This window comes from Armigeres subalbatus, chromosome 3 (assembly GCF_024139115.2).
Source record: "Armigeres subalbatus isolate Guangzhou_Male chromosome 3, GZ_Asu_2, whole genome shotgun sequence".
Lineage (NCBI taxonomy): Eukaryota > Metazoa > Arthropoda > Insecta > Diptera > Culicidae > Armigeres > Armigeres subalbatus.
Window position 1 is genome coordinate 102,713,555 of NC_085141.1, and position 12,741 is coordinate 102,726,295.

At 39.3% G+C, this 12,741-nt stretch overlaps 1 protein-coding gene and 1 long non-coding RNA gene across 2 annotated transcripts; one reads left to right on the plus strand and one right to left on the minus strand.

The window, feature by feature from the left end:
• Positions 1 to 2,071: 2,071 nt before the first annotated feature.
• On the minus strand, positions 2,072 to 5,581 carry LOC134219756 (small ribosomal subunit protein eS25). The gene is made up of 3 exons (XM_062698619.1): positions 5,435 to 5,581; positions 4,812 to 5,088; positions 2,072 to 2,308 (listed from the first exon to the last, which is right to left on the minus strand). The coding sequence occupies exons 1-3, from the start codon at positions 5,435 to 5,437 to the stop codon at positions 2,229 to 2,231; spliced, it is 360 nt and encodes a 119-aa protein (XP_062554603.1). The 5' UTR covers positions 5,438 to 5,581; the 3' UTR covers positions 2,072 to 2,228.
• Positions 5,582 to 6,837: 1,256 nt separating this feature from the next.
• On the plus strand, positions 6,838 to 8,177 carry LOC134221262 (uncharacterized). Its single transcript, XR_009982294.1, has 4 exons — positions 6,838 to 7,169; positions 7,233 to 7,323; positions 7,381 to 7,509; positions 7,706 to 8,177. It is a non-coding gene; the product is annotated as an uncharacterized LOC134221262 (long non-coding RNA).
• Positions 8,178 to 12,741: the final 4,564 nt, after the last annotated feature.

Below are 12,741 nucleotides of genomic sequence, written 5' to 3' on the forward strand. Positions count from 1 at the left end.
GCCCGGGATAATGCAAAAGAGTAGATAACTTCTTCTTTAAAAGTATACATTCGCCCGGAATAAGGCAAATAGTAGATGACTCCTTCTCTAAAAGTACGCATTTGCCCTAAAAAAGGCAAAAGAGTAGATGACTTCTTTAAAAGCATGCATTTGCCCTGAAAAGGGCAAAAGAGTAAATGACCGCTTCAAAAGTACGCCTTTTTCCGAAAGAAGGCAGAAGACTAGATGATCCATTTTTTAAAAGATCGCAAAAGTCGAAATGTATATGATTTCTTTTCAACGCATACGAACCGAATAAGATAAATGACCTGATGATTCCATCTTTTAAAGCTCACGATTTCTCCTTATAACGAGGAAGCATGCACGCATTTGGTTGGAAGAAATCCTAGAGTTTTTATGAATTTTTCAATTTGTATGCCAAATTGTCATTATACCAAATGGTCGTTATGCTAAATGTCCCTAAAATCATTATGACTATTTTTCTTGTCAAACGATCGTTATGTCAAATGGTCTTTATGCCGAATGGCATTATGCCAAACGCACTTATATCAAACGGACTTATGCCAAACGGCATTATGTCAAACGAGTATTTAGTATATATTTAGTATCAATACGAACTTTTTTTAGTGGTATTTAGTCAAATCTAGAAAATGGTGCATTCTGGGGTATGGTATGCTGGGAAATGTCTTTCGGGGATGGGGGCATTCTGGGGAATGTCTTTCTGGAGATTGTGGTATTCTGGGGAATGGTTTTCTGGGGAATAGTGCATTCAGGGGAATTAATTTCTGGGGAATCACTTTCTGGGCAATGGGTTTCTGGGGTATGACATACAATCGTCATTTTTCCTAAATTCGTCATTTCATGTCCGTCATGAATGAAACATCTTTCGACGGATGAAGTTCAAATTTTTCAACAATTTTTCTCATTCCACGACGATGTCTACGAAACATAGTCAAAAGTTTCAAAATAGTTAAAAATAGTGACTTTTTCCGAGAAAAAGTGACTTTAGTGACTTGAGGTCGAAAAAAGAGACTTTTTAGTGACTAACCCGAAAAAAGTGACCAAGTCACTAAAAAGTGACCCGCTACCAGGCCTGTCCATTGGTGATGTAGTAATCATTATCAGTAGTATTGGGAAAAGTTAAATTCCTAAATCTAATGCAAGAGCCCAAGTTAACTTCCACCGGATTCATGGCTCACAGAATCGAATTGCCGATTTACATCAATGTAGGAGTTGTGCGCTTCATGACGCATGGTTGTGCTAATGATGCGCACTACTCATGATCTAATTGCGACATCAGAAGCTAAACAAAATCGAAATTTCAAATTATTATGCTTTTAACTAAAAGCTGTATAACTTACAGTATCGCGGTGTTCCTAAATGTATTTTATTTTCTTCCAATTTAAGAGAAACTGACTTCACAAGACTTCACTGAGAAATCACAAAATAATCCGAGTATTCTAAATTATATTAAGTATTTGAATAAAAAAAAGTTTTAACAAAATCGGCAGACCAACAAAGTGGACCGGAGCGAGCGCGCGCTCGCTCCAGTCCATTTTGTTGGTCTTTTGGTTTCATTCGGCCTTTTATAATTCGGCCGTTCGTGATTCGGCCTTTCGTAGTAGACCCATTTTCATTCCACACACTCCCTGAAGAAACATTTCTTGCTCCAGAATTAAATTTTTTTTGTGGTACTAGTATTCGTAACAAAAAAGGCACCATTACGGAGCATGAGATTTGATCAAATTATTCGTAGTACTACTTGATCACCACCCCCAGCTGGGTGAGGGATAGAGGATGACGCACACACACACCGATTGAAAGTACACCACTACCCTTTTGTCAGGACTCAAAACGAAGGAACGCTAGCGGCAAATCAACCATTTTGGATACTGGGCTTTTCGAATTAAATCCTTCACATGCTACGCATATGCAAATAGAAACTTATAAGTAAATAAACTACACATGTTGAGACTGTTTGGCGAAACAACAATAGGTATACAAAATTGATCTAATCAAAATAAACTGTCAAGAATGTCATCATTCAACATACATTGAATACAACGCAATGTCTTACTTACAAATAAGTATATTATCTCCTCTTTTGCAACTCATAAAGACCACCTTCCCGCTCCCGTTAGAATGCATCGCTATGAGCGAAACAAAACAGGAAACCGTACATACGCACATATTTTCTTCACCTTACGTTAGCAATACCAAACAGCGACCTATGCCACTGGATCGTCTCCCTTGGTGGTGCGGGTGTAGATAACCTGAGCATGGTGGTGAACAACCATCCGGATCAGACCTGGCAAAAGAAGTAGAAATTTTCGATTAGTTTCAGTAGAATCCTATCACGGTGTCGATTAAGTGCTAATGGGCGTAAAAAAACCACAAAGATATACAAACAAAAAAATGATTAATCCACCTAGCGGCGATGATACCTTTCTCGTGCATCATAAAATGTATTGAAAAATCACTAGAGGTCAAAAAAAGACTTTAGGTGAATAGATCGCATATTTTCCATCATTTTGCAAGTTTCTGCATTAATTAATACGCATTACCATAATTACAGGAAAATAATTCCGGAATGCAATGTCCGATCGGGCCAATTTTCAATATCATTGGGAACACATTCCCCGTTGAAAGCAACTTGTTGTGGGTAAGTCGGGTGATGCTAACTACCAAAAAGTGTGTTCACAAAATTTGTACACATACACACATACAGACATCACCTCGATTCGTCTAACTGAGTCGATCGGTATATAACACTATGGATCTCTGGGCCTTCTATCATAAGTTGTTTTTTTAGTAATCCTATAGCCTTTGGTACAACTTCGTTGTACGAGAAAGGCAAAACTGAGTGATAATTTCTTAGCGTGTTTTTTGTATAAAAATCGTATTTTGGCCACAACTTAATACCATTGTCCGATCTAGCAAAATTTCAATAGGAAATAATGGGAAAAGATTCCCCGTCAAATGCAACTTGTTGGCTGTTGCAAGCAAATCGATTCTAAATAAGTTTCCGAAACATGAGTGAGTTTTATTTTGTGCACATACATACACACACAAAGACATTATCTCGGGACCGATTTGCGATTTGGGCGTAACTTATTTTGTAAACAAACATTGGAAGGTGAATTCCTGCTAAAACAAGCATTTCATGAGGAAACCACAGTATGGATCCGGCAGATTAAGCTTTCCTCTACCAGAAAAGGGAATTAGTTGGGGATGAAAACGCTTGCATTCACCGGAATCCATGAAGCAATGTTTGTTTACAAAATAAGTTACGCCCAAATCGCAAAGCAGTCCCGCTCAATTCGTCGAGCTGAGTCGATTGGTGCATAACATTGGTATTGGTATATTACATCACAAAATCGTCTTTGGAGTGAATATAAAAGCCATTTCGTTACACCCTGGTGTACGAGAAAGACAAACAAAATCGATAGATTTCAAAATTTCATTGAATTTCAATTGTCCCAATGTACTGCTAAAAATTCTTGTGACGAAAAATAAATACTCGTTTCTTTGAAATAATTGAAAAATCTTAATAAAGGTCATCCTTTGTAAACATCCATGATTTTCGGGATACTTTTTGAATGCTGCTGCAGATGCCTATGCACATCATTGGAGTTTTTATAACCAACTGAGTGTTGATTTTGATATTCCGTGACATTTTTTCAATTCCACTCTTGTGTCCCAAACTTATTTAGGTTTTTAGAATAATAATCAACTAAACAAAGTTATTGTATATTGCGTTCACCGTTTATCATAAATCCAGAATTGTAACCTTTGAAAATAGTTATTACAATATAATATAACTCGACAGACAGAAGGCCGGAATATTGAGATTGCTTTCGGTAATCCGACAAATCAAGCTCTATCTGGTAAAAGGGCGAATGTCACAAGAGAGAATTTTCTTTGTTGACTTCCCCTCTTTTTAATAAAAGTGACAAGCAGAGGATTTCTTTGCAGTTCATCACCTCGGAATGCAAGTTTGCATTGTTTTCTATCGGTCTGAGATGATAAGCCACAAAGAAATCCGCTGCTTGTCACTTTTATTTAAAAGAGGGGAAGTCGATGAAGAGAATTCTCTCTTGCGACATTCGTCCTTATTTCAGATAGAGCTTGAAATATTGTAAAAGGTTTGCGTGTTCTATTCAATAAACTATTAAACCACAAACTGTCAAATCCAATACAAATGAACCCAAACAATCGTACTGCACAAAATTTAAAAATGACATGTTTAAATGACTGTTGGTTCACCCAAACACACGCGACGAGACAATTGCGACGCGATTCTATCGCTTGGCGACTGCGATTCTGTCGCCGTTGGTATGGAAGCGTAAATGAAACATGCCTCCAGCGACCCAACGACTAGTTGTCGCCATCGCGGCGATGAAATCGCTTAGGTCTGGGGGAGCCTTTAATCTGAAAAAAATCTGAATAAGCAAGAGCCGAACTAACGAGAGCCAGATATGCGGGCGGATACTGTTGTAAATTAGCAATTGCAATTCTATTCTTCCCATCACTGCCCTCAATCATAAACTTACACAAATATTTTCGTATCCTACCCTGATTGCTTCGCCCCTTTTGACTCCGATTTGAAACAATGAGTACTTTTGGAGTGAAAAACTGCAAATCAATTATCTTTTCATGTTATTTTAACTTCTCTCTTTTAATAATAAGAGAAATATTAAAAATCTGTGCTACTCGTTTTTTTTAACTATTTTCTTAAAACCCGTCTTCTAACTCCTAAGTTATTTTGTGATTTTACCCATAATCCGCTAAAATAAACAAAATTAACTCACCCTTCTGGCAGAGTTCCCGCAGACCGCGCTTGGCCAGGGAGCCACGGATCTTTAGACGTTCGGACACTACAGACGGTGTGATCAGCTTGTAAGCGGGTACTTCCTTATAGAGTTTCTCGTAGGTGGCCTTGTCGAAGAGAACCTGGTTGTTCAGCTTATCGCGAACTTTTCCCTTAGACCACTTCTTCTTCTTGGCCTTGCCACCGCCGGACCCTTCCTTCTTTTTCTGGGTCTTTTGCGGCTGCTTTGCCGCTCCCTTGGTATCCTTCTTCGGAGGCTAAAATGAAAAAATAAGAACATTAGTTACTAGATCGGACTTAAATTCAAATAATATAGCTTAGTTTAATGCAAGCATATTTCTTATAAACATTTTATGGGGCTCAATTTGTTTGCCACATGCAGAAGTGTTCATAAACAATAATTCGATTCACCGATGAAAGCAACCGAGTTCACTTTTGAGCAATATTTTCACCGGGTAATTAACATTTTCCGAAAATATTTCGCTGAACTCTCACTTGATAAATACCGAAACATACTAAGTACACCGTTCATACACATAATTAATTGCATTTGCACCAAAAAACTAGCTAAATTTCATTAAAAAAGCACAAAACACGACCTACCATATTGGCAAATGTACTCGGAAAGAACGTCCACCGACGGTCGATGACAGCAGGAAGTAGCAAAACGCAAACTTTGACAACCGTGCGTTTTCGGATGATTTTATTAATCTCGATGCACACGTGCGTGCTCTTAACGCCGCGTGTACGCAGAGATGCAGAGAGTTCAGTATAGGCCTTTTCATGTGACACCGCCGAGCCTGATGCACTTGTTTACAACCCACGGTATTGTCGCGCTTATCTTTTTCTAGACTCTTGCGGCGGTCTTACTCTCGCAGGCTCGACTGCGAAGGTAGACGTCAAGATAGCCGCCGGGTTAAAAGATAGGGAGAATTTTCCCTCTCAAAACAAAACCACGTGCTTTTCGCCAAATGACAGCAGTGTTCGATTGTATTAGTGAGAGGCAACTGGAGTCACTAAGTACATGGAGAGTGTTTATCATGACAAGTGCATACGGTGGGAAAGATTTTTATTGACTCTGTCGTGTTTAGTGACTGTTGCGATTACCTGAGAAGCAGCCAGCAGGAAGCCGCAGTATTCTATATTTTCTCGAGATGCATAATATACAGAAAACAAGGTAGGCTCGTTAGAAAATTGACACTTCAAATGTGACGCATATTTTATCGCATCATGTTGGAGTACACTCTGAAAAATATTATCGTAAGGTTTACGTGAAAACTTACATGAATTTTTTCCACAGCACTTTTCACGTAAATGCTAATGAAAAACGACATACCATGCAGTCAAAATTACATATGTGTTATAAGATATATTGTCACTATTCACTTCATTGTTAGCATACAATTTTAAGCTTGATTCGCCATACCAAGCCTACATCAACACTTACTGTTAATACATAACATGCTGTCGATGTGTAATTATATAGTTCTTGAATTGTACATCTACCAGCTGATGTATGGTACATCGAAAATTTTGTTCGAAAAAACGACCAGATTTAAATGTTAATTATACTTAACCGCCCATTACTCATATGGTAGTTTGGCCGTTTACCATCTGAGCTACTGTTGAAACAGTATATGAGACTGTTCATTTATAGTTGACTACTATTAGTGAGACCATCGCTACAATACCACTTATTCTCTTGAATTATAACAGATGCGGTCTACGTATGGTCCATGATTATGCGGGATGGTACAAGGTGACACACCTGTGGTATAACTTGTACTATGGTACGAATACCACCAGTGTGTCATTAGTATAAAGGATAATGGATTATTGTATAGATATCATTATGTAATGTATTATGTTTTATCATACGATATTATGTATCTCTTTAGAATATTAAGAAGTAAAGGAAATTCACGAGTTTTTGTTAAAAAAAAGACCATATTTATTGAAAGAATGTTTTACAATCGATTGGCTACACACAGGAAAAAAATATTATTTTATCAAATATTGTGTACTTTATATTTGAAAACTGTTGAGATTTTTTAAATATGAAAGTATTTTTTTGCATTTCGAAAGTTTTTCGTTCAATACGAAAGTATTTTTTATCGGGTCTGAGAGTAAATTTAAAAGTCCTTCTTTTCAACCCGAAAGTTGTGGAACTGTCAAATCGCCAAAATGAGGAAACCGAGGAATTTGTTACATGACAGTTACAGTGCGTGCGAGAGAAAGAGAGCAAAACATGTTTACATTTTTCACAATGTGAACAAATAGTTCGTTCATTTGCGTTTTCTCCCATGTTCGAAGCAAGTTTAAATTCCTAGAAGTAATGGTAACTCTCTTTCGATATATTAATTCAAAACTGTTGTTTAATTTTGTACCTTATGATTTTCAGACGCATGGACATTTGCATACTGTGTGGAAGTTGCTGTACGCCAGCTCGGTCCTTAAGTGGTCAATCTTCTGCCAGTGATCAAGATGATTCTGTAAATTCATTCATTCGCTTTATTTTCCAGAATAATAAATAAATTATCTCCTTGCAGACACACAAAGTTTCGGCGGTGATGGCAGTTTTTTTAACCAGCGGTAAATGAGCCTTTAAGTTCCCAAAATGTGGCTGTTTTGGCTTCCGGCTTTATGACAGAATTGCCACTACGGGAAGCTACCGGAAGGTAAGTCGGAGTGATAAAATAAAAAGGGATAGTGGTCAGAAAGGAAACAGTACCACCAGTTCTCAAATCAGGCGCCCAACTCTAAAGCATCCCTGACGAGAACAAAGTTAGGCGTGGTGATTTGCTTGTCTATAGAAATTAGTGTGAACATTATGGTGCTTATCCAGGTGCTTATGTAAGATTTCTTTCTTTACAGATGAAGGAAAAAAAACCCACGAGTCGCTGGGTTAGTTCGGAAGCGGCTAGTAACTGCATCCATGGATTACTCGTTTGATTAGAACTTGATGATGAGATGATGAAATATTAAAAACAATGATTTAAGTCGATGAAATAAAAAGGAAAAAAAAACAATTACGATTTATTTGGATTAAAAAAGGAAAGGTGCATAGAATGGGTGCAAAGTTTTTTGAAAGATAAATTTTCGTGTGAAAATATTCCATTCAATATTTCCACAGTTTGATCGTTTGGATTTGACAGTTCTACAGTTTTGTTTTGAATGCTCATACTTTTAATTTGAAGAGTGGTATGCAGCTTTTAAACCATCGTTGTCGCAAAAGTTGGCGTACTTTTGTTTTAAACATACTCAACTTTCTACGAAAAAGAACCAACGAAACTTTTTAATTTAACCAATGTTTTTTTTAATTTCATCAATGATTTTTCTTTCTGTGTAGGGACGAATAGTTGATACTATTTAGCCTGTTCTTACATTGAGTGGCACAAACTGAGCTCTACCGATTGTATTGATGCGGATCGATCAAGTCTGACAATGACTAGTGCGGAGAGGCGTGACGTGGCTATTTTTGGTGCGGATTTGGCGGATATGAGTAAAGCTGTCGATTTGATTGGTCGACTAGTCTGGTGTGGCTGACTTGACCAGAATCGTTGCTGTCGCATTAGCTCCGATAGCTCCCTGAATCGAGCCGGATGAAGCTCGCTGCTGAGTGCAACATTTCTTCTGTTGCTTCCTGTAATGGCCACTGGTCATGAAAATTGGCATATGCCTGCCATGTTCTCGACTGCTGCTGTTTAAGATGCTATTCTCTCTCGCCTTCCACTATTCCGGCTTCTTGTGCATGGTCTCTTAATTAGAAAGGCAAACGTTCCTATAACAAACAACAACTAAATTAATTAAAGTTCAACATTAGGTTGATTGTTTTCTTATAGCCTATTCAGATTACGCCATTAATGACATAATAATTGGCGTTTCAGGGTAAATACGCTTTATGATGTCATCATTTACGTAATATTCCATACATTTTGCGCTGTCAAAAGATACCCGCTAAAAAGAATTTATTACGAACAATTATTACGAGAGAGCTTTCGTTCTAACTGGGATGCAGGGAGAAATTCAACAAAACAAAACTGACAAGCGTCACGCTCTCTTTGCCAGAGAGAAAATTATCTCTGTTTTCATTTCGTTTTAGATGTTAGATGAAAATCTTCTGAGCGCTGAAGAAAAACTCGGATTGTGATGGTTTTGTGGAAAGCATTTTATATGATGAAAAATAATGATGAAAATTATTTATTCTCCACTTATTCAACATGAATTGTTTAAAAAACAGATGCTCTCTAGAATTAACATGAAGTATTTAACTTAAACCTGGATTTAATAGAACAAATCGAATAAATTTTCAAAGTTCAAGGGCCAATGCGGAAGACAATTTAAAAACGTAGGAATGGTTGTAAAACGAATATATTTGATGAATAAACATGATTTCATAAATTGTTTCAATTCTGCTCCTTGAATGGCTTAATATACTTTGGATTTCAACATTTTTCACGTGGGACAACTGTACGATTTGAATGGGATGTATCCAGTTTTCCGCGAGCGGTAATGGCCGCCAGCTTGCCTGCGGGTTAGTCTCTGATTTGACATTTCTGGAGGTCAACTGCACCCACCGTTCGAGCATTTCGATCAATGTGGTATATAAAAAGGCTTGAATTCACTTAATCAGCACCTTCTTTTATGCCACATTGGTCAGAATGCTCGGAGCGGTGGGTGCAGTTGACCTCCAGAAATGTCAAATCAGAGACTAACCCGCAGGCAAGCTGGCGGCCATTACCGCTCGCGGAAAACTGGATATATAAAGTAGAATAACCTTAAATAAAACATGGATTGGTAATGCATTAAGGTGGTTATACAACAAAGCCACAAATCGGCCATCTTGGAAACCACGTGCTTTTTCTTGTGATTTTTCAAGAGCACGAATTGAGAGAACCACAATGCCCATGGGGATGAAACATCCGTAGATCGTTTGCTTACTTGTGCTAAACAATCGACTTTAATTTCAGCATTGTACGAAAACTATTACGCTAGATTTGAACTTTTGATAATAGGAGTAGAAGCCCGTGTGGTGAATTTGAAATTCACCACATGGCTTGATTGTATAATCACCTTAATACATCCAAAATCCAGTTTAAATTATATCACATTCACACGATTCGATTTTGTTAGAAGCTGTATCATTGGTTGTCGAGTAGAACGCAATGGTTCAGTTTCCATTTGTGAAAAAAAATTGAATTGCTGAGTTGCCCCAGCTGTAAATTATTTCCGTCGTATTCATCAGACCCGTCTGAAATCAAGATGACCTACGGCAACTTGCCTTCCGGTTGAATAATCCATCCGACAAAATGTGGTTTTGTCTCAAGCATCAAGGTCTTCCTAGCTTTGAGGCGACCTATGTGTATGAAATATACATTTATTTACAAGAAATAGAATCATAGAAATAAACGTTCACCTCTCGTATGGTTGCCTGAAGAAAACGAATCCTTTCCTTCCGCGTCGGTGACGTCCTTCGAACGCTTCAACTATACACTTTCAGTCGCTTGGTGCCGATCTGGAAGCCGTGCTTCGCCTGGATGGCGGCCTGTGCCGAGGCCACATTGTCGAACGGCACAAAGCCGAAGCATTTGGACAGGTTGGTTTGCTTGTCGATGAACACCTTGGCGGACACCCCGTTGCCGAACGGGATCTTTGATCTGCTTCCCAGCGGCCGCGGCCACTGCTTGTGCCATCGTAGGATTATGTAAATGCGTTGTGATGAATGCTGCTGCTGCCGAGCCAAACTGTGGCAGGGTGGCGTATGGCATCAGATTGTTGGCATCGGTTCCTGCGGTCTATAGTGAGGTCGCTGCGTTGGGCGTTAGGATTGGCTGCTGCTGGGCCACCGCGTCAGTGACGCCAGCGAGATAGCATCCGCCGCCAGGAACGGTTATTTCCTACTTTCCCAGGAACAATATTTCCTGCTGCTGTGGGTTCGGATGATGACCGATGGCCGGCGCGGTTAGAGGTGTTACCGATTGCGTGATCGGCTGGTTGATGCCGGCTATGTCCTACAGGTTCGTCTGCTTCTGCTGCATCCAACTAAAAGCGAGGCGAGCAAGTTGGTTTATGCTTTCAGTTTCGGATGGTGCAACCGAAAAAGCGTCTCGATGTTGTATAGCGGATCGTGGACCTTGAGCACCCCTTTCTCCTAACAGTTCGCACTGCAACCGTTATAACACTCGCGACTGAATCGGAGGCCAAATTTTCGCGAAGTTGACCGGTTCATCTCACCGCATCACAAAACATTTTTTTTTGTAAGAGTGAGAAGGAGAAGTTCGAAACCCCGTTTTCAAATTATTGTTTTTATTCTTTTCACTCTTATTCGCGAAGTCGAAGCAAAATTCTTCACACAAACAATGACAGTTCTTTATGGGTTTTTACAGTAGTGCAACAGAGAGGAGGAGATGGCGGCCATGTTTCACTCAAACTCTGACAGATAGCAATGGGATTTCCCATAGGTGGGAAGAGCAGAATTTGCTTCGACTTCGCGAATGGCAAAAATGAAACGTCAAACCACGGCGAGATGATTTTCGACAAAAAAAGAAGAAGTAGATTTCGCCGAGAGCTTGATTTGTCGAGGGCGACGCTGAGAGGGTTCTAACTTAGGGATCCTATCCAGCTTTCCACGCTCGGTAATGGCGGCTTGTCGGTGTGTAAAAATCAATCGGTCACTGTACTTTTTGACACTAGCTGGAGGAAAACTCACAGGCGAAAAGGCCTTTTTTCCCTTCCCCTCATCCAGGAACGCCAGTGAGCTTTCCTCCAGCTAGTGTCAAACAGTACAGTGACCGATTGATTTTTACACACCGACAAGCCGCCATTACCGAGCGTGGAAAGCTGGATATGTATACATTCAGAGATATGCGAAAGCGGCCATCTTGAGCCAATCGAGCATTGAGAGCTGTCAGAATCTGAGCCAAATGAACATTATTATTGTTGCGGATGGAAAGGTATTGCGATTGTAATGAAAAAGATTTACGAAAAGTTTTGTCGAATAAACAATTTGTTTTACATAGAAATACTAGAATAAGAGATCAGCGAAGACGCCATCTTGTTTCCAATCGAACCGTCTAAAGCGATTCCATTCCGACTTGTTTACTTTTTGCATCCATAAGATGCAAGCAAAAAGTTCAAGTGCTGCCAGTATCATTTTCACGATTTCATGCATTTTCATACGTTGCCATTTCGACAGTTTTTCACTCCGCCGGTCTCTGGTTATAGGGTTGCTAGTTTTACATTGGCAAGTTGAAGTAGTCTAGTTTATGCATGGTACTTTGTTCATTTGTATTGCACTTTTATTTTAGTGATAATGCACGGTTGGACGTTAGATATTGTACGTGGATTTCCCTATTGGACCCGACCGTTCGAAATAGTCGCTCCTTGAACGGTCGTTGAAATCGCCGTTTTCACCTTCACACCCATCTTCATAGTAAAATCTGTCAAAACTGGCAAGTCTGCCACGTGCTTTTGCTGTTTCCTCGGACTTCTCTTTCTTTTTCCAATGTTTTGACATCTGTTTTGATAGACAAGGAGCAAAAAACAAGGTAATCTACCAAACATTTATTGAGTTTGGCAATCCTTGCTGGAAAGGGGAACGTTTGAAATAGGCAAGTGAACTGACCTTCGAATCCATTGGTCAAGTAAATCTACAATAACGAAATCTGAAAATACCATCATACGCTAAGTCATGTTCGAGCTCCAACATTTTGCGCTACGGCAAGTGCTGGCAGCATTTGTTTACGAAAGTAACAGCGTTGCTAAATCGTCTGGAAAAGTATTCGCACATCTCTTAATATAGCGACATTGTTGTTTCAAAAGGGCGAAAGTCGCAAACGTAAACATTGACTTCTTCTGCTGATTTCAGGAAGATTAGAGACTTCTGGCGGTATTTTCCACTTCCGCTCGAA

Bases quoted from the DNA above. Each gene is read 5' to 3' on its own strand.
- LOC134219756 (XM_062698619.1), bottom strand. The intron at 2,309-4,811 runs GTGAGTTAATTT...TTCTTTTGCCAG, and splicing joins GCGGGAACTCTGCCAGAAGG to GTCTGATCCGGATGGTTGTT.